General features: G+C 39.3%; 1 protein-coding gene across 2 annotated transcripts in view; it reads right to left on the bottom strand.

The window, feature by feature from the left end:
- Positions 1-22,007, bottom strand: part of SLC16A10 (solute carrier family 16 member 10) — a 149,953-nt gene that overhangs the window by 47,799 nt on the left and 80,147 nt on the right. For both annotated transcript variants that reach the window (XM_024115569.3, XM_055087551.1), the window contains exon 2: positions 2,497-2,641. In XM_024115569.3, coding sequence (XP_023971337.1) covers positions 2,497-2,641 — 145 coding nt within the window. The remainder of the gene's footprint in view (positions 1-2,496; positions 2,642-22,007) is intronic.

The raw sequence follows: 22,007 nt of genomic DNA on the forward strand, positions 1-22,007 counted from the left end.
CAATGATCCAAAACCTATGGGATGCAGCAAAAGCAGTTCTAAGAGGGAAGTTTATAGCAATACAAGCCTACCTCAAGAAACAAGAAAAATCTCAAATAAACAATCTAACCTTATACGTAAAGGACCTAGAGAAAGAGCAAACAAAACCCAAAGTTAGTAGAAGGAAAGAAGTCACAAAGATCAGAGCAGAAATAAATGAAATAGAAACAAAGAAAACAATAGACAGACTAATATTACTGATGAATATAGACGCAACAATCCTCAACAAAATAGTAGCAAACAGAATCCAACAACACATTAAAAGGATCATACACCAGGATCAAGTAGGATTTATCCCAGGGATGCAAGGATTCTTCAATATACGCAAATCAATCAATGTGATACACCATATTACCAAACTGAAGAATAAAAACCATATGATCATCTCAATAGATGCAGAAAAAGCTTCTGACAAAATTCAACACCCATTTATGATAAAAACTATCCAGGAAGTGGGCACAGAGGGAAACTACCTCAACATAATAAAGGCCATATATGACAAACTCACAGGAAACATCATTCTCAATGGTGAAAAACTGAAAGCATTTTCTCTAAGATCAGGAACAAGACAAGGATGTCCAGTCTCGCCACTATTATTCAACATAGTTTTGGAAGTCCTAGCCATGGCAATCAGAGAAGGAAAAGAAATAAAGGGAATACAATTTGGAAAAGAAGAAGTAAAACAGTCACTGTTTACAGATGACATGATACTATAGGTAGAGAATCCTAAAGATGCCACCAGAAAACGACTAGAGCTAATCAATGAATTTGGTAGAATAGTGGGATACAAAATTAATGCACAGAAATCTCTTGCATTCCTATACACTAATGATGAAAAATCTGAAAGAGAAATTAAGGAAACACTCCCATTTACTACTGCAACAAAAAGAATAAAATACCTAGGAATAAACCTACCTAAGGAGGTAAAAGACCTGTACTAAGAAAACTATAAGACACTGATGAAAGAAATTAAAGATGATACCAACAGATGGAGAGATATACCATGTTCTTAGATTGGAGATAGAAAGCCCAGAGATAAACCCATGCACCTATGGTCAACTAATCTATGACAAAAGAGGCAAGGATATACAATGGAGAAAAGACAGTCTCTTCAATAAGTGGTGCTGGGAAAACTGGACAGCTATATGTAAAAGAATGAAATTAGAACACTCCCTGACACCATACACAAAAATAAAGTCAAAAGGATTAAAGACCTACATGTAAGATCGGACACTATAAAACTCTTAGAGGAAAACATAGGAAGAACACTCTTTGACATAAATCACAGCAAGATCTTTTTTGATCCACCTCCTAGAGTAATGGAAATAAAAACAAAAATAAACAAATGGGACCTAATGAAACTTAAAAGCTTTTGCAAAGCAAAGGAAACTACAAACAAGACGAAAAGACAACCCTCAGAATGAGAGAAAATATTTGCAAAGGAATCAACGGACAAAGGATTAATCTCTAAAATATATAAACAGCTCATGCAACTCAATATTTAAAAAACAAACAACCCAATCCAAAAATGGGCAGAAGACCTAAACAGGCATTTCTCCAAAGAAGACATACAGATGGCCAAGAAGCACATGAAAAGCTGCTCAACGTCACTAATTATTAGAGAAATGCAAATCAAAACAACAATGAGGTATCACCTCACACGATGTATCTAGAGACTGTCATACAGAGTGAAGTAAGTGAGAAAGAGAAAAACAAATATCGTATATTAACGCATGTATGTGGAACCTAGAAAAATGGTACAGATAAACTGGTGTGCAGGGCAGAGACGCAGATGTAGAGAACAAATGTATGGACACCAGGGGGAAGAGTAGCAGGGGGCAGAGTGGTGGTGTGATGAATTGGGAGATTGGGATTGACATGTATACACTAATAAGTATAAAATGGATAACTAATAAGAACCTGCTGTATAAAAAAATATATATATTTTTTAAAAACAAAGAAAAAAATTAAATTTAATTTAAGAAGAATGCAGGCAGGAATTCTCTACCTGGGTTGAAATAAATAGCATAGTCTGGATTTCATTAATAAAAATATTTCATATCAAGCCTATGAACAACCACTTCAAAATACCACTTCTGGTACCCTTTGGGGCTCTGACTGAGCTGACCTTAAACTAAGCCCATTGTTTTAGACAACTTACTGTTATGAGTTAAGATTTTTCTGTGAATGGAAAAAACAAAAGGAGAAACATTTTTTCTTGGCTCCAGAGAACATATGTATCCTGACTGACATCTAACTCTGAGGCACTGCAAGCAAAAGCATTCAAATTCACAAGCTCTGATTTGCTGCTGTAGACAACAATGAGTAAGTGACACTGCTTACAGTTTAAGCACTGAAAAGGAGGATTTTTCCTTGTAAACAGCCAAGTTTCTGAAAGGAAATCTTTAAGGTAGCTAACAGTTTTTGAAAAGCGACATGAAGAAGCCAAGTCCTTACCTTACAAAAGAACTTGACATGAGTCCCACAAATCCAACAGCAGCACCCACGACAGCTGTTCTCCAGCAACCAAACACGTCTGTGAAGACGCTGACAATTGGGCAGCAGAAGAAAATCATCCCCATGGAGAGAGAACTTACCCATGCTGTAAAAGAGGAAAAAAAGGGACATTATGACATGGTAAATTCTATTCGTCCTTACCTAATAAGATATAATACATATAAAGAAAAGTATTAATGCAGAAAAGATATCACCCAGATTGATGAATGGGGGGAAGTTGGAATAAGTAACAAATGTGAATCACAGATCAAAGGATTGACCAATACTAATTATAATTAGCAAAGCAATTATTTGTGTTTAATGGAACTCTTGAAAAGTTTGCATGCTTAAATAAATCAAACATTCTCCTGTGACCTAAACACTATTAAACTCTATCCTGATATCTATGATTAACTTTAAGCAACTTCTAATCTATGGAAAGAAATTTATTTCAAAAAATTGAGATACGTTTAGGAACGCATGCCTAGGTGATCAAACTGCAAAGAAATGATGACCACCGAACTCAATACAGTGGTGAAACTCAGGGGAGAAAAAGGAATTATAATCATCTGGACCCAGTAGATAAGAAGTGAACATTTGCCTAGAGTCTGGGCTTTGTGCTTTTGTTAAAGGAATCAAGTGGTACACAGGTAGGCTGTTTGTTGACCTGGATAACAGTTACTGTGTATTCACTTTATTTATAAAACCATACATACATTTTATCTTCTTTTCTGAAAGTATGCTATCTTTCACAATAGAAAAGATTTAAGAATCAGGTCATAATTTCCTGTTCTGATCTGTAAAGACCAAAACAAAAGGAAAGCCAAAAAGAGAAACATACTGAGTACAAATGATCATAAATTTGTGCCCAAGAAATGAGTGATCTTATAGGATATCAAGTCTGTACATTCTTAAAAAGTATATAAACTAGTGGGGCCTAAGTGAACATGAGCTATAAAACAAACAGACCTGGGTCCAAATCCCCCAGCTCTGTAACTACAATATATCCTTCAGCAGGTCACTTCCTCTGAGTCTGTTTTCTCATCTTGAAAGGGAATTGAACACAGACTTTTCCAGAATTATTAAGGATTAGAGAAAATGTATCTAAACCTCTGCATCTAGCACAGGAACAATTAATAATTCAGAGTTTTAACAACAACAAATTGTCTTATAAAACGAAACAGATGATCTCCAGCACTCCATCCAGCTCTGACAGTCTACTACTATATTACTCTATTTCCTCAGCAAAGGAATTAAGTCCAGATCCTGTGCTAATGACCATTTCTTAATAATGTGGTCCAAATGGATCTTCACCAGACTAACAATTTCATTTAATTCTTTGCCTTCTTACCTTTTAAATTATTTTTTAAATTATGTATATTTTAATCAGCCATAATTCTCTTTCCTTTCTTCCCTTACCAGAAAGGAGACTATGATCTTAAAACACAATGGGATGCAAATAGAGATTATCATACTAAGTAAGTCAGAAAGAGAAAGACAAATACCATATGATATCACTTATATGTGGAATCTAAAATATGGCACAAATGAACCTATCTACAAAACAGAAACAGACTCATAGACATAGAAAACAGACTTGTGGTTGCCAAGGAGGAGAGAAGACGGAGAGTGATTGACTGGGAGTTTGGAGTTGGGAGACGCAAACTATTACACTTAGAATGGATAAACAACAAGGTCCTAATGTATAGCACAGGGAACTATATTCAATATCCTGTGATAAACCATAATGGAAAAGAATATATAAAAAAAGAATGTCTATATGTGTATAACTGAGTCACTTTGCTGTACAGCAGAGATTGGTACAACACTGTAAATCAACTACACTTCAATAAAACACACACACACAATGAAGAGACTGTACAAACAATGCAGTCTTGGCTTAGGTGTTGGTGGGGGAATTCAGAAGTGGACAGTAAAGAGGCGATTGGTCAGATGAACTAGCACAACCTCAACCCCAGATGTGCAGGTGTTTAGTATGGGCTTGATCAAGGAGAAATGCAAATTTTTTAGTCTATGTTATATAAAAATGTCACTGATTTATAATAATTTAATCTTATTCAAAAAAAGTTTAGTCATCCATTCTGTTTATTAAACAATCTAAACAACCTAGGCAGACTAGAAGAATAGCATCCTAACCTTTATTTTTGGATAAAGGTGCTTTTACAATTAAGTGAAACACCAACACTAAATAGGAGCCCACATTAAGAAATCCAAGAGCGGAATTCCCTGGAGGTCCGGTGGTTAGGACACCGCATTTCCACTGCAGGGGGCACGGGTTCGATCCCAGGTCAGGAAACTAGGATCCCGCATTCCGTGTGGTCCGGCCAAAAAAAAAGAAATCTAAGAACATATATTTACATTGCATGTAATGCTCACATAAGTCAAGGCACTTTTCAAGAATAAAAACAAGGCTTAATGCATTACCACAGATGTCGGACTACTGCAATGCCAAACGTGAAAATTTTTACAGAATTTTTATGTCCACTGAACATGCACTAACTGCAGGATATAATCAAATATAACTTTATTTTTGTCTCAGCTATCCTCTTAAAATGTATGCAGGGAGAAAATGTTCCCCTGGCACTGGATAACCACTCAGCAGGCCCACACGATTCTTCTAGACAGTACTAAGTAACAAAGTCCTACAGTCACTTTAGGTTACAAACCAATCTTCACTAGGTAATCAAATCTCTTTTCCCACCCCCAGCTGGGAAAAGAGTAAGCTCAGCTATGTCTCTTTTCCATGACCCTTCTCCCCTTCCTCGCTGCTGTTGTCTCCAAAGTGGATATGAGAGAGAGGAGTGCTGGGAGACGAAAGGCAACGAGATTCCAACTTAAGAGGTCCTGCCAAAAGGCCTGTCTGGTGATGTCTGAAGTGGACTCTTTTCCTCAGCTGCACTTCTGTGGGTTCTTCAGAGTCTCACCTCAGAGTTTCTTCTGGCTATAGCTCCACCGACGTGGATAGTTCAGTGGATAGTTCATTCTCCTCCTGGCTTTTTGGCTGTCACTTAAAAGACTCACTGTTGGAGCCTCAATGCCCTTCTAGGGGGTTTATCTGGGCAGGAATTAAAACAGCTCCAGGCCGCCTCTCTCCTCCACTAGGCCTGCCTCTGCTCTGCAGGAAGTATTCATATTTCCTTTGCCCTGACAAACACTGGCGTGTAGGCAAATTCCAACACAGCCTACCTCTTGCTGTGGGAGCAGTCAGCCAGCTACAGTTCTCTCCTTGATGGATTTCTCAGGGGATCCAGACCTCAGTCCTCTGTACCTCCTAACTGAAGAGAATTCTTTAAATCTCTAAGTGGTCCCTCTAAAGCTCCTCTCACTAGATGTCAAGTGAGAGAGTTTGTACCCCCAGTTCTCCCATGGTGTGTGTGTGGGGCGGGGGGGGAGCAACAGCATAATTTTTAAAAGAATCCTCACAAAATGTTCTTCCATGACCCATAAGTATCCTTCTTATGTGTTTTAGAGCCTCTAACTGGTTCTTGAACATGAAATAACCCACTTCCAAATTTCACACTCTTGTGCATTAATGCCTCTGCTAAAGTTCCAACATCTTTTTTTTTTAATTTTTGGCCACACCACGCGGCATGCAGGATCTTAGTTCCCCGATCAGTGACGGAACCCGTGCCCCCTGCAGTGGAAGTGGGGAGTCTTAACCACTGGACTGCCAGGGAAGTCCCCCAACATCTTTTTTTTTTTTTTTTAATAAATTTATTTATTTATTTTTGGCTGTGTTGGGTCTTCGTTTCTGTGCGAGGGCTTTCTCTAGTTGCGGCAAGCAGGGGCTACGCTTCATTGCGGCGCGCGGACCTTTCACTGTCGCGGCCTCTCTTGTTGCGGGGCACAGGCTCCAGACGCACAGGCTCAGTAGCTGTGACTCATGGGCCTAGTTGCTCCGCGACATGTGGGATCTTCCCAGACCAGGGCTCGAACCCGTGTCCCCTGCATTGGCAGACAGATTCTCAACCACTGCGCCACCAGGGAAGCCCCTCCCCAACATCTTATGTTACAATAAAAATTAGGAACAGATGAGGTTAGGTCTATTTTCTGATCAAATTCAAGAAGAAATTAATTCTTGTGAAGATTAAGCGAGACTCTTTTTTTTTTTTTTTTTTTTTAAAAAAACTTTTGGCCGCACTGCACTTCATGCGGGATCTTAATTAATTCTTGTGAAGATTAAGGGGAACCTGTTTTTTTTTTTTTTTTTTTTTAAAAACTTTTGGCCGCGCTGCACTTCATGCGGGATCTTAACTTACCGAACCAGGGATTGAACCCATGGCCCCTGCAGTGGAAGCAGGTAGTCCTAACCACTGGACCACCAGGGAATTCAAGAAATTCATTTTTTAAAAATTTTTATTGGAGTATAGTTGATTTACAATGTTGTGTTAGTTTCAGGTGTACTGCAAAATGAATCAGTTATAAATATACATATATCCACTCTTTTTTTCTAATATTCTTTTCCCATATAGGCCATTACAGAGAGTACTGAGTAGAATTCCCCGTGCTATACAGCAGGTTCTTATCAGTTATCTATTTTATATATAGTAGTGTGTATATGTCAATCTCAATCTTCCAATTTATCCCTTCCCCTCTTATCCCCTGGTAACCATAAGTTTGTTTTCCACACCTGTAACTCTACTGCTGCTTTGTAAATAAGTTCATTTGTACCCTTTTTTTTTAAGATTACACATATAAGCAATATCATATGATATTTGTCTTTCTGTGTCTGACTTACTTCACTCAGTATGACAATCTCTAGGTCCATCCATGTTGCTGCAAATGGCATTATGTTATTCTTTTTTATGACTAATATTCCACCTGTACATGTACCCACATCTTCTATTCTTTTTTATGACTAATATTCCACTGTATATATGTACCACATCTTCTTTATCCATTCCTCTGTTGATGGACATTTAGGTTGTTTCCATGTCCTGGCTATGGTAGATAGTGCTGCAGTGAACATTGGGGGTACATGTATCTTTTCAAATTACGATTTTCTCCGAATATATGCTCAGGAGTGAAATTGCTGGGTCATATGGTAGCTCTATTTTTTGTTTATTAAGGAACCTCCATACTGTTCTCCATAGTGGCTACCAATTTATATCCCCACCAACAGTGTAGGAGGGTTCCCTTTTCTCCACACCCTCTCCAGCATTTATTGTTTGTAGGGTTTTTTAAAATTTTTATTTATTTATTTATTTGGTTGTGCCGGGTCTTAGTTGCGGCAGGCGGGCTCCTTAGCTGTAGTGTGTGGGGGGGGGTTCTTGAACATGAAATACCCCACTTCCAAATTTCACACTCTTGTACCTTAATTCCTCTGCTAAAGTTCCCTGACCAGCAATCGAACGAGGGCCCCCTGCATTGGGAGTGCGGAGTCTTATCCACCGCGCCACCAGGGAAGTCCCCATTTGTAGATTTTTTGATGATGACCATTCTGACCAGTGTGAGGTGATACCTCATTGTAGTCTTGATTTGCGTTTCTCTAATATTCAGTGATGTTGAGCATCGTTTCATGCGCTTTTTGGCCATCTATATGTCTTCTTTGGAGAAATGTCTATTTAGATCTTCCACCCTTTTTTTTTTTTGTGGTACGTGGTCCTCTCACTGTTGTGGCCTCTCCCGTTGCGGAGCACAGGCTCCGGACGCGCAGTCGCAGCGGCCATGGCTCACGGGCCCAGCCGCTCCGCGGCATGTGGGATCTTCCCGGACCCGGGCACGAACCCGTGTCCCCTGCATCGGCAGGCGTACTCTCAACCACTGCGCCACCAGGGAAGCACCTCACCCATTTTTTGATTGGGTTGTTTTCTTGATATTGAGCTGCATGAGCTGTTTGTATATTTTGGAGATCAATCCCTTGTTGGTCTTGATTTGCGTTTCTCTAATATTCAGTGATGTTGAGCATCGTTTCATGCGCTTTTTGGCCATCTATATGTCTTCTTTGGAGAAATGTCTATTTAGATCTACCTAAGAGTTTTATAGTGTCCGGCCTTACATTTAGGTTTTTAATCCATTTTGAACTTATTTTTGTGTATGGTGTTAGGGAGTGTTCTAAAGGCGTACTCTCAACCACTGCGCCACCAGGGAAGCACCTCACCCATTTTTTGATTGGGTTGTTTTCTTGATATTGAGCTGCATGAGCTGTTTGTATATTTTGGAGATCAATCCCTTGTTGGTTGCTTCATTTGCAAATATCTTCTCCCATTCTGAGGGTTGTCTTTTTCTTTTGTTTATGGTTTCCTTTGCTATGCAAACACTTTTAAGTTTAATTAGATCCCATTTGTTTATTTTTGTTTTTATTTTCATTACTCTAGGAGGTGGGTCAAAAAAGATCTTGCTGCGATTTATGTCAAAGAGTGTTCTGCCTATGTTTTCACCTAAGAGTTTTATAGTGTCCGGCCTTACATTTAGGTTTTTAATCCATTTTGAACTTATTTTTGTGTATGGTGTTAGGGAGTGTTCTAATTTCATTCTTTTACACGTAGCTGTCCAGTTTCCCCAGCACCACTTATTGAAGAGGCTGTCTTTTCTCCACTGTATATTCCTGACTCCTTCATCATAGATTAGGTGACCAAGAAATTAATTCTTGAATGAATATATTACTCGGCACTGTAAACTCATAAAATTTCTCGTTTTTGTAAAATTTTAACATGGCATGACAAAGAATTCAAGGTCTTATATGGGTTTTATGCTATACACCATAAAAGAGACTGTTGTTCTCTATTACCCCTTCCAAGTCTGACTATGATTATTATTAATAACAGAAACTGAGAAACTGAAAGACATAGTCAATATACCTACCATGGTAAAATTTTTGTTTTAAAAAATGCAAACTAGCCCTAATCCCTCTATGTAATTCAACCAAACACCCACACAGGGTTTCCTAATGTTGTTGAAAAGCAAATATTTTTCAATGGAAGAGGTACTATTTAAAATATGGAGTAACAACTTTTCCGAGTAAAAGTGCCGATTATGTTCTAGGCACTATCCTAGGCTGCTGAAAATATAAAAATAACTAAAAGATTTCTCTACCTTCCAATAATTTCCATCTAGTAACATATATGCAAATAGAAGTCCAACCAGAACACCATATAGAATGTGCTAATCACCTTAAAAAACACAGATGTCAAAAAATATGTAATGAAGAAGGGCTTAAAGATCTTCTGAAATTTTACCAGCTTGTAATCCCTAATCAGCAAACATTGTTACAGACTGTTGTACCTTCTTCACATTTGCAATACTGTTTTTCAAATGTATGTTAGTGATAAAATAAGGATACATTTTAAAATGCTAATGACTTCATAGTAGACCTCTTTCTCATTAGGTATTTCTCAATGAATTGTACTTTATATATTTACTGCTGTTGGAGGAGCGGCATACCCATGTATCTAATGAATTGATTTTGAGGTTGTTGGCACTCCTCTATGATTCAAGTTAGCTATAATACAGAAGCCCATTTCCCTTAAAAAAAAAAAAAAGAAGAAAGAAAGGCTTTAGAATGTGCTTGTATACTCTTATTTGAATGTATGTGTGTTTGCTGTTATAGAGAGAAACATCCAAAAAATAGCCAGGTTGGGAAATCTTTTTTAAAAAATAACAATCAGCTTTCCAATTTCCCTATCCAGACCCTCTTTGTTTCCAACTCCACACTAAGAACAAATCCTCAGCTCTCAGTGCATGGCCAAAGGAGAATGCAAATCACTCGGAGAAAGTGGTTAGGTTTAATATTTTAAAAGATTTTTACTTGCATATTAAGTAGAACAAAGGTGTTATGATTATGCAGATGTAAATGACTGCAAGGACAAAGTGTTTACAATTGAAAACACCCACAGGGAAGATTTACTATAGTTAGTTTAAGGTTGATAAATATTCTTTTGCCCTGTTTTGAGAGCTCCAACCCCCATTTCCACTTGCTCTTGGCCTCTTTCAAGACAGCTTTGCTCTATAATATCTGAACCTTGGTCTAATAGCCTCAAATAAAAGGAAACAATATACCAAAACTGAGATTAAAATGCAAAATAGTATTTAACAAAGTCCCAATGACTTTTGGAGCATGGTGTTGTCTGGCAACTACACAATTTAGGAATGAGTAAATTGTACTTGATTTGACAATTTTATTGCCACCCTAAAGGTTATTTGGTAGTTATATGTCACTTAGGAGTGGTTTTTAAATTATTTGCTATCAACTTCTGTTAATGGCATCGGAGTGAAGTGGTCAAGTAAATCCTCTTGCAGATAATAACTTGTGTGTAGTGGGGGGACTTATTTAAACACACTGGAAAATGTCTAAAAACAGAAGTTGGAGGAGAGTTTACACTTGAGAAGCTGAAACTGGAAGAAATAAGAATTACAAGTTTGTGGGCTTTCTTGAGGATCAACAAACTATGCAGGTGCTGGGCAGACTAGTAAGGGGTCAAACTAAAGAAAAGCAAGAGATGGAGAAAAAGAAAAAAAGCAACAGTTGGAAACTGTATGAACTGAACAGAGATAGCAGCTGCTACCTAGCACAGAGAGACAGACTTTGCAGTCTGAGTCCAGGCAAACTAACTGACTGCTAAGAAAAAAAACTCAATAACCCTTGGAAGAACACAATGGAATCAGAGTTGCTTCAAATATTATCTACATTGTCCAAGTATTGAACCTAAAATTACGAGACATGCAAAGAAACAGGTAATCAATATTAATTGACTCGGAATGGACTAAGATGTTGAATTCAGAAAACAAAGACTACAAAACGTCTATTACAATTAAGTTAGAAGTATTAAAGGATAATATTTTCAAAGAAGTAAGTAAAAATATGGTCTTATTGAGTGAACAGATAGTGAATCTCAACAGTGAAATGTAAACTAGAAAAAACTGGAAATTCTAGGGGTGAAAAGTACAACAGCTGAAAAAAATGCATTTCAATAGGATCACTAGCAACTTGGAGATAAAACTTAAGAATGAATCTGGGAATTTGAAGACAAAAATTATCCAATCCAAGAAAAGAGAGCAAAATAATATTGAAAAAGAATAAACAAAGTCTTAGAGATCTGTAGGACAAAAATCAAGAGGCCTGGGGACTTCCCTGGTGGTCCAGTGGTAAAGAATCCACCTTACAATGCAGGGGACGCAGGTTTGATCCCTGGTCAGGGAACTAAGATCTCACATGCCGCAGGGCAGCTCCGCATGCCACAACTACTGAGCTCACGCACCTCAACTAGAGCCCGCGTGCCACACACTACAGAGCCCACACACCCTGGAGCCTGCACACCACAACTAGAGAAGAGAAAACCCACATGCCACAACTAGAGAGAAGCCCACGCACCACAAGGAAGAGCCCATGTGCCACAACGACAGATCCTGCATGCCTCAACGAAGATCCCACGTGCCAAAACTAAGACCTGATGCAGTCAAAACTAAATAAAACAAATAAATAAACCATAAAAAAAATCAAGAGGCCCAACATAAATATAACTGAAGTCTTAGAAAAGAAAGAGAAAAGAGCAGAAGGGCTTCCCTAGTGGCGCAGTGGGTTAAGAATCCGCCTGCCAATGCAGGGGTCACGGGTTCAAGCCCTGGTCCGGGAATATCCCACATGCCACAGAGCAACTAAGCCCGTGTGCCACAACTACTGAGCCTGCACTCTAGAGCCTATGAGCCACAAATACTGAAGCCCGCGTGCCTAGAGCCCGTGCTCTGCAACAAGAGAAGCCACCGCAATGAGGAGCTCACACACCACAACAAAGTGTAGCCCCCACTCACTGCAACTAGAGGAAGCCGCACACAGCAACAAAGACGAGGGAGGGAGGGAGGGAGGAAAGAAGGAAAGAAAAGAAAGAAGAGCAGAAAAAGATATATGAAGAAATAATGCCACCCACCCCAAAATCACAAATTTTGTGAAAAACATTAACTTACAAAAACAAAACAAAACAAAAAACACATTAACTTAAAAATCTAAGAAGCTCAGAGAAATGCCAGCAGTATAAACTCTAAGCAAACCATTCCTAAGCACATCATGGTTAATCTTCTGAATGCCAAAGATAAAGAGACAATTCTGAAAGCATCCAGAGAAAAACGACATACCGAGGGAGAACAATGATACCATTATCAGTTGGCTTCTCATAAGAACTAATGGAGGACAGAATACACTGGAACTGTCATATTAAAACCGCTGAACGAGAATAAACTGTCAATCATGAATTCTACAACCAGCTACTAGCCTTCAAAAAGTGAAGGCAAAATAAAGATATCTTCACATAATAAAAACTGAGAGACTTTGTCACCAGAATGCCACTGCAAGAAATCTTAAAGAAAGTTCTATAGACTGAAGGGAAATGATACCAGCTAGCAATCTGGGTCCAAAGGAAGGACTGAAACATGCAAACACACACAACACACTGTTTTCTCATTATTTCTTTATAAGATATATGACTATTTAAAGCAAAAATTATAACACTGTATATAGATGCATTATATACATGACGACAACAGCGCTAAAGATGAAGGTAAACGAAAATATACTGCCGCAAGATTCCTATATTTCATCTGAAGCAATTTCATATCAACTTAAAATACACTGAGATGTATGTTGTAATCCCTAGAGAAAGCATTTTAAAAAATGCAAAGAGATACAGCTCGAAAGCCAATAGAGAAATTAAAATTGATTACTAAAAATTAGTTGATTAATGAAAGGAAGGCAGAAGAGAAAGAACAGAAGAACAAGAGGCAGACGAGACACATAAAAAACAAATAGCAAAATGTCAGACCTAAATATGCCCGTATCAGTAATGACATTAAATAAAGACTCCAATCAAATGACAAGATTGTCTCACTGGATAAAAAAAAATCAAGAATCAATTATATTCTGTTTAAAGAGATGCACTTTAAATATAAATACAAAAATAACTTGGAAATTTAAAAGATATGTCATGTAAATAATAACCCCAAGAAGGATGGAGTGACTGTACTAATATTAGACAAAATAGACTTCAAGACAAGTAGTATTACTAGAAACAAAGAGGGCTACTTCATAATGATAAAAGTCTCAACATATCAGGAAGATATAACAATGACAAGCTTATGTACACCTAATATAACACAGCTTCAGAAATACAGAAGGAAATGTGATCCCTACCTTATACCATATTTTAAAATTACCTCAGAATGGATCACAAAACTGAAATGTGAAACTGAAAAGTATAAAACGTCTACAAGAAAACATTGGAGAAAATCTTTTGTGACCTTGGGTTAGGCAAAGATTTCTTAGATACAACATCAAAAACATAATCCAGGGACTTCCCTTGTGGCACAGTGGTTAAGAATCCGCCTGCCAATGCCAGGGACACAGTCTGATCCCTGGTCTGCGAAGATCCCACATGCCGCGGAGCAACTAAGCCCGTGCGCCGAAACTACTGAGCCTGCGCTCTATAGCCCATGAGCCACAACTACTGAGCCCGCATGCCACAATTACTGAGGCCCACGTGCCTAGAGTCCATGCTCCGCAACAAGAGAAACCACCACAATGAGAAGCCCAGGCACTGCAAGGAAGAGTAGCCCCCGCTTGCCACAACTAGAGAAAGCCTGGGTGGAGCAATGAAGACCCAATGAAAAAAGAAAGGAAGGGATGGAGGGAGGGAGGGAGGGAGGGAGGGAGGGAAGAATGAATATTAAAAAAAAAAAACACAGTCCATAAGAAAAAACTGATAAACTTCACTTCAGCCAAACTAAGAACTTCTATTTGAAAGACACTGTTAAAAGAATGAAAATACAAGCCACAACTGGGAGGAAAGAGTGGCAAATTTATATATCTTACAAAAAAACCTGTATCCAGATGATATAAAGAATTCACGGGACTTCCTTTGTGGCGCTGTTGTTGGGAATCTGCCTGCCAATGCAGGGGACATGGGTTCGAGCCCTGGTCTGGGAAGATCCCACATGCCGCGGAGCAACTAAGCCCGTGAGCCACAACTACTGAGCCTGTGCGTCTGGAGCCTGCACTCCACAACGGGAGAGGCCGTGACCTCTGTGTGAGAGGCCCGTGCACTGTAATGAAGAGTGGCCCCCGCTCGCCGCAACTGGTGAAAGCCCTCGCAGACCCAACACAGCCAAAAATAAATAAATAAATTTATTAAAAAAAAAAAAAAAAGAATTCACAAAACTCAATAATAACCAAGCAACCCAATTTAAAAAAATAGGTAAAAGATTTGAACACTCACTTCACAAAAGATTATACAAATGGAAAATATGCATTTTTGAAAAGATGCTCAACATCATTAGTCATGAGGGAAATATAAATTAAAATGACAATGAAAAACCACACACACCTATTAGAATGGCTAAAATGTCTAATCATACCAACTGTTGGTAAGGATGTTTAGCAACTGGACTGTCATATGCTGCTACTGGGAATATAAAATTGCACAACCACTTAGGAGAACTGTTTAGGAATTTTTTTTAAGTTAAATATACCCCTATCATATGACCCAGCCATTCCACTCCTAGGTATTTACCTAAGAGAAACAAGAGTCTATGTCCATACAAAACTTGTGTACAGATGTTTATAGCTGCTTTATTTCTAACAGTCAAAAACGTCAAAGAATCCAAACATCCAGAAATAAGTGACTGGATAAACAAATTATGGTATATTCATATAATGGAATACTACTCACCAAAAAACCAGGAGTGAACTACTAATAAGTACGACAACATGGATGAATACCAAAATAATCACGCTCAGTGAAAAAAGTCAGATCAAAAAGGAGTACATAAAGCATGATTCCATTCATAAAAAATTCTAAAAAATACAAATTAATATACAGGACAGGAAGCATATCAGTGTTCACCTGGTTGTGGGGAGGGATCTGGAAGGAGGGATTGCCAAAGACACAAAGAAACCTGAGTGTGATGGATATGTTCCCTATCTTGACTGTGGTGGTGGTGTTTCACTGGTGTATACATGTGACAAACTCATCACGTTATATACTTTAAACAAGTAGCTTATTTCATGTCAATTACACAATAATGCTGCTCTTCAAAAAGAGAAACCTTGTATTTATATGAGATGGTGGATGTTCACTGAACTTGATTGTGATAATCATTTCATGATGTATGTAAGTCAAATCATTATGCTGTATACCTTATACTTGTAACTGACATACAAACCTATATGGAAGATTTCAACAACAACAACAAAAACCAGATATCATAAAAAGACAAACACACAAAACAAAACTGACAGAACTAAAGGGAGAACTAGACAAATCCACAATCACAGTTGTATATTTTAGCACAGAACTCTTGATAATTAATAGAACAGGAAGACCAAAATTTTGAGTAAAATATAAAAATCTGGATGACACTATCAAGCATCTTAACCTAACTGACATTTATAGAACACATCCAACACCAATTGCAGGTAACTGTTTGCTCTGCCAAGGAAACTGTTAATCACTGATGAGGGTGGGATGGGGAAAGATGGAAGGAGAACTAGCACACATAAAATGCCTCCTAATCCATGGGTAGCGCCTGCATAAAACTGTCATCAGATTCTCAGGCAACGCTGTGAGGTATTAGGTTCATTTTAAAGATGGGGGAAAAAGAGATCAGAGGTATTGATATTTAGCAACTTGCCAAGGTTATGCAACTTTGGTGAGATTCCAGGTGGAAAAAGGAATAAGAAGACATGCCCAAGAGACCTTCATTAAAAAACATCTACCAGGGGTTCCCTGGCGGTGCAGTGGTTAAGAATCTGCCTGCTAATGCAGGGCACACGGGTTCGAGCCCTGGTCCAGGAAGATCCCAAATGCCGCAGAGCAACTAAGCCCATGCACCAAACCTACTGAGCCTGCACTCTAGAGCCCGCAAGCTACAACTACTGAGCCCTCGTGCCACAACTACTGAAGCCCGCACATCTAGAGCCCATGCTCCACAACAAGAGAAGCCACCACAATGAGAGGCCTGCGCACCACAATGAAGAGTAGCCCCCACTCGCCGCAACTAGAGAAAGCCCTCATGCAGCAACAAAGACCCAACAGAGCCAAAAATAAATTAATTATTTAATTTTTAAAAATCCACCAAAGAAAAGGGAACCCTCCTACACTGTTGGTGGGAATGTAAATTGGTGTAGCCACTATGGAGAACAGTATGGAGGTTCCTTAAAAAACAAAAAATAGAGTTACCATATGATCCAGCAATCCCACTCCTGGGCGTGTATCTGGAAAAACAAAAACTTTAATTCAAAAAGATACATGCACCCCAATGTTCATAGCACTATTTTCAATAGCCAAGACATGGAAGCAACCTAAGTGTCCATCGACAGATGAATGGTTAAGAAGATGTGGTATGTATATATATATATATATATATATATATACATACACACACACAATGGAATACTGCTCAGCCATAAAAAATAATGAAATAATGCCATTTGTAGCAACATGGATGGACCCAGAGATTATCATACTAAGTGAAGTAAACAGGAAAGAGAAAGATAAATACCATATTATATCACTGATATGTGGAAACTAAAATATGATACAAATGAACTTATTTACAAAACAGAAACACAGACATAGAAAACAAACTTGTTACCAAAGGGGAAAGGGGGTGGGGGAGGGATAAATTAGAAGTTTGGGATTAGCAGATAAAAACTACTATATATAAAATAGATAAACAACAAGGTCCTACTATATAGCACAGGGAACTTTATTCAATATCCTGTAATAAATCATAATGCAAAAGAATATGAAATATATATTTACATGTATATATCTGAATCATTTTGCTGTACACTAGAAACTATATAATATATATATACACAGTATATATATCTGAATCACTGTGCTGTACACCAGAAACTAACACCTTGTAAATTGACTATACTTCAATTTAAAAAATAATAATTTCATTAAATAGCAAAGAAATAAGAGAGAGCATAGGAAAACAATATAAAAGATTAACAAAACTAAGAGTTGGTTCTTTGGAAAGATAAACAAAACTGAGAAGCCTTTAGCTAGACTAACCAAAAAAAAAAAAAAAAGACAGGACTCAAATAATATTGTAAATGTACATGTACAGCGTGGTGACTATAGGTTAACAGTACTCTATTGTACACTTGGAAGTTGCTAAGAGCATAAATCCTAAAATGTTCACCACAAAAATAAAACTGTAACTAGGTGAGATGATAGATGTGTTAACTAACCTATTTGTGGTAATCATTTCATGCTATGTATGTATATAAAATAAACACATCGTACACCTCAAAAAAATAGAAAAAATCCCACCAGGCGCTCAGAGCCAGGCACCATGCTTGATGCTGATGAAAAGCTATGCCTCCCCAGAGGAGCTCACAATCTAACTTAATTACAAAATCTAGACCTCAGTCAAGATGACACAGTGAATTCATCCTCTGTTCCAAACATAAATTAACAATACAGTCAAAATATTTTTTTAAAAAAGAAAAGGATACTGACAAAAAAACCCAAAAACCTAGCCATGAGCTACAGACTAGCTGCAAAAAGGGATGGGGCAGTAAGTTGAGCCTGCCTGCTGGGGCCCAGGTCAGGAAGCAGGCATTGGGGATTGTAAAGAGGACAAAAAGTGCTCCCTGTGAGATAGAAAAGGAGAGCCAAGCTCACCAGCTGAGGTGAGAGCCAGAACTCCCCCCACACCTTGTGACAGGAGGCTAAAGGTGAGAACTTAGTGATTCCTATATACATTAAAGATTTGAAACCCTGCAAGCCTCTAGGGGAGGAGGAGGATACAGACTCAGCCTCATGACCAGGCCCTGAAACAGGGTACCCACTGGCTCTCTGGCTGGGTCTGTAAGATTTTCAGTGTTACTGTGGAACAAGAAACTTAAAAGGCCTAATTCTAAACTGAGAATTCAGGGAGCCACATGGAAGAAAGTATAAACCGTTAGGTAGGGAGGGTAAAAAAAGGAGAGAATCAAACAAAACAATATACCTCCCACTCAGAATGATTCTGTAAACTCAAATTCCAAAAAACTGAAGCCAATCCAATGCTAAGACAGCCAACAAAATCACCAATTAGCAAATACAGTCACTCCAGATGAAATTAATTCTATAGACCAATCTGACCGCTCCAAAATGACTGTTTAGAACTTTCAAAGAAATAAAAGAATAATTTTCATTTTAGAAAATAAGAAATTATGGAACAAATAAGCAAAAATAAAACAAGTACATTAAAAAATGAAAAAAAAATGAAACAAGCAAAACTAAAACAAGTGCATAAAAATGTATTCATTAGAAATCCTGGATATGAAAAAAATAGTCACTGAAATTAAAAAATTCAATAATGGAAAAAACTTTTTATTCCAGATTACAAAGCTAAAAAGAAAAAAAACTTAAGGATCTTAAAATAAAGGAGAAAATCTTGACCTCATGATAGAAAAGGACTTCTAGACATAAGCATAAATCATGAAGGAAAATATGGATAAAATCTGACCTCACTAAAATACAAATTCTGTGCAACAAAAGACACTAGAACCAAAGCAAGAAGAGATGAGCCACAGAATGGGATATCACTGCAGTACATATCACTAGTAAATTATCATCTTGCATTTATAAAAATAGCCTGTGAGTCATTAAGAAAAAGACAGCACAGCAGAAAAACAGGCAAAAGAGTTGAGAGGAAATATACAAAAGAGAAAACACAATAGCCAACTAACATTTACAAAGATGCTCATTAGCAATCAGAAAAATGCAAATTAAAAGAATAATAAATCACCATAATTTGGCAAAAATTAAGAAGTCTGACCACACCACGTTTTAGCGAGACTATGGGAAAATAAGAACTCTTATGCATACCAACATAAATTGAAATAACCATTGTGAACAGTAATTTGGCAACATCTAGAAAAGCCAAAGATGTGCATACCCAAATTCTAGCAATTCCACTCCCAGGTGTGTACACCAGAGAAACCTAACACGTGCAGAAGGAGACATGATTAAGAATGTTCACTAAAGCATTGTTTGTAATAGTAAAAACTGGAAACAACCTAAATGCCCATCAGCATTAGAACAAATAAATAAATGTGGGTATTAACATATACAGTGGAATACGGACTCACACATATGAAGTAACAGTATAAAACATGATGGAAATAATAAAAGCAAATTCAGAATACTGATTACCTCTGGGAAGGCATGGATAAAGATTAGGAATGGAGAAGGGTACAAAGGGGACTACAATTGATTCTGTAATGTTTTACATCTTTTTAAAAGGAGAAAACACTAGAATCTGACTACTAAGTAGCTATATAGAACAGGCATTTGTTATATTATTCTCTACATTCTCTGTTTGAAATACTGAATAAAAAAGATACATAAAGTTAGTTTTCAGATCCTCAAAAGGTTATTCTAGCAGAGGCAAAATAGCTTTACAAGAAAGGGCTAAAAACAGAGACGACAGTTTCAAACTCCCTCCATTTTAAAGCTTGCTTTAAAAATGAGAGAGACGTTATTTTGGCAAAACGGAAACCTTCAAATCTAACTTTCTAGTTCTTTTAAAACATGAATACAACAGAAGCAGTGGAGTCAAGAGGGCAAACTAGGAGGACGCGGAATTCGCGTCTCCTCACAGCTAGGGCACCTACCAGGCACCGGTGGGGGACCACAGACACCTAAGGGGACGGGAGGAACCCCCAGCAACGGGGTAGGACATGGGGCATGGAGGGGGTGAGGGGAGAAGAGAAGTGGAGGCGGGATGGGACTGGTGCCCCTGAGGGGTGGCTGGGGAAGGGGAAGGAATCCCACGCCCAAAGGGGGAAATTAGGGGGCCACTGGGAGGGCAGAGGATCAAAAGGGAGCTTGGCCAGGCTTCCCTTGCCCACTCGGGCCCCCCAGAGCCTGCTGAGATCTCGGGCCTGACCCTCTGCCCACTGAGGCCCCCTCCGGCCGTACGAGTCCTGAGGGAGTGGGAGGGGGGAAGTGGGAGCAAAAGTAAAGGCTGGACCTCTGGGACCAGCACCCCTGAGGGGTGGCTGGGGGAGGGGAAGAGTTCCTACACCCAGCAGAACCCACCCATGGCTAGGGGTCCAGCAGGGACAGGGGAGACCCTGGGAGAGACCATGGGGGATGGCATGGAGGAACGGAGAGGAGGACGGCCAGCACTTTCCCTGTCCACTTAGGCACCAGGGAGCCTCTTGGGCCTAATCCTCTGCCCTCGAGCCTCCCTCCTGCCATGCAGAGCCAAAGCCCCACCCCTACACCCCACCCAGGGCCCTACCTGTATACTCGGAGACCCCCTCCAAGATGCTGGGCCTAAACCCCACCCATACACCCTCACCCAGGTCCCTACCTCCAAACTCCGGAACTCCACACTCCAGAGCCCTCCTTTGGAGGTGCTGCCTCTCCCCTTCCGAATGCAGGTCCTAAGCAGAGGCCCTGCCCCACGCCTGAATGTCACCACACATGGGCCCTGCCCCCAAGGCCTTTTCTGGCTACTTGGATCCTGAGCCTAGGCCCCACCCCATGCTCAAACGTCACCCGCCACCCACCTAGGTCCTGCCCCCAAGGCCTTTTCCGGCTACGTGGGTCCTGAGCCTAACCCCTAACCCCCGCCCCTGCCTAAGATCCAACCCTGCCTAAACTCCATCCCCACATAGACGAGGCTTTTTTTTTACCTGTTGCAGTTGTTTCAATTATGTTTTTATTTTTCCTAATATATTTTTTATCTTTCTAATTTTATTTTGTTTTTTTTCTTTGTTATCGTATTGCTCCTTTTCTTTTTTTTTTTTTTTTTTGGCATGCCACATGGCTTGTGGGATCTTGGTTCCCAGGCTGGAGGTTGGGCCCAGGCTCCTGTGGTGGGAGCTCTGAGTCCAAACCGCTGGACTAACAGACAACCTCAGACCCAAGAGAATACTAATCAGAGTGAGGCCTCCTGGAGGTCCTCATCTCAGCACCAAGACCTGGCTCTATCCAACTGCCTGCAAACTCCAGTGCTGGAAGCCTCAGGACAAACAACCAGTAAGACAGGAATATAGCCCCACCCATTAAAAAAAAAAGAACAACAAAAAACTATGTTACAGATGAAGGAGCAAGGTAAAACCCTACAAGACCAAATAAATGAAGATGAAATAGGCAACCTACCTGAAAATGAATTCAGAGTAATGATAGTAAAGGTGATCCAAAATCTCAGAAACAGAGTGGAGAAAATACAAGAAACATTCAACAAGGATCTAGAAGAACTAAAGAGCAAACAAGCAGTGATGAACAACACAATAATTGAAATTAGAAATACTCTACGGGCTTCCGTGGTGGCACAGTGGTTGAGAGTCCGCCTGCCGATGCAGGGGACACGGGTTTGTACCCCGGTCTGGGAAGATCCCACATGCCACGGAGCGGCTAGGCCCGTGAGCCATGGCCGCTGAGCCTGCGCATCCGGAGGCTGTGCTACTCAACGGGAGAGGCCACAACAGTGAGAGGCCCACGTACCACAAA

Source organism: Physeter macrocephalus, chromosome 10 (genome assembly GCF_002837175.3).
Source record: "Physeter macrocephalus isolate SW-GA chromosome 10, ASM283717v5, whole genome shotgun sequence".
NCBI lineage: Eukaryota > Metazoa > Chordata > Mammalia > Artiodactyla > Physeteridae > Physeter > Physeter macrocephalus.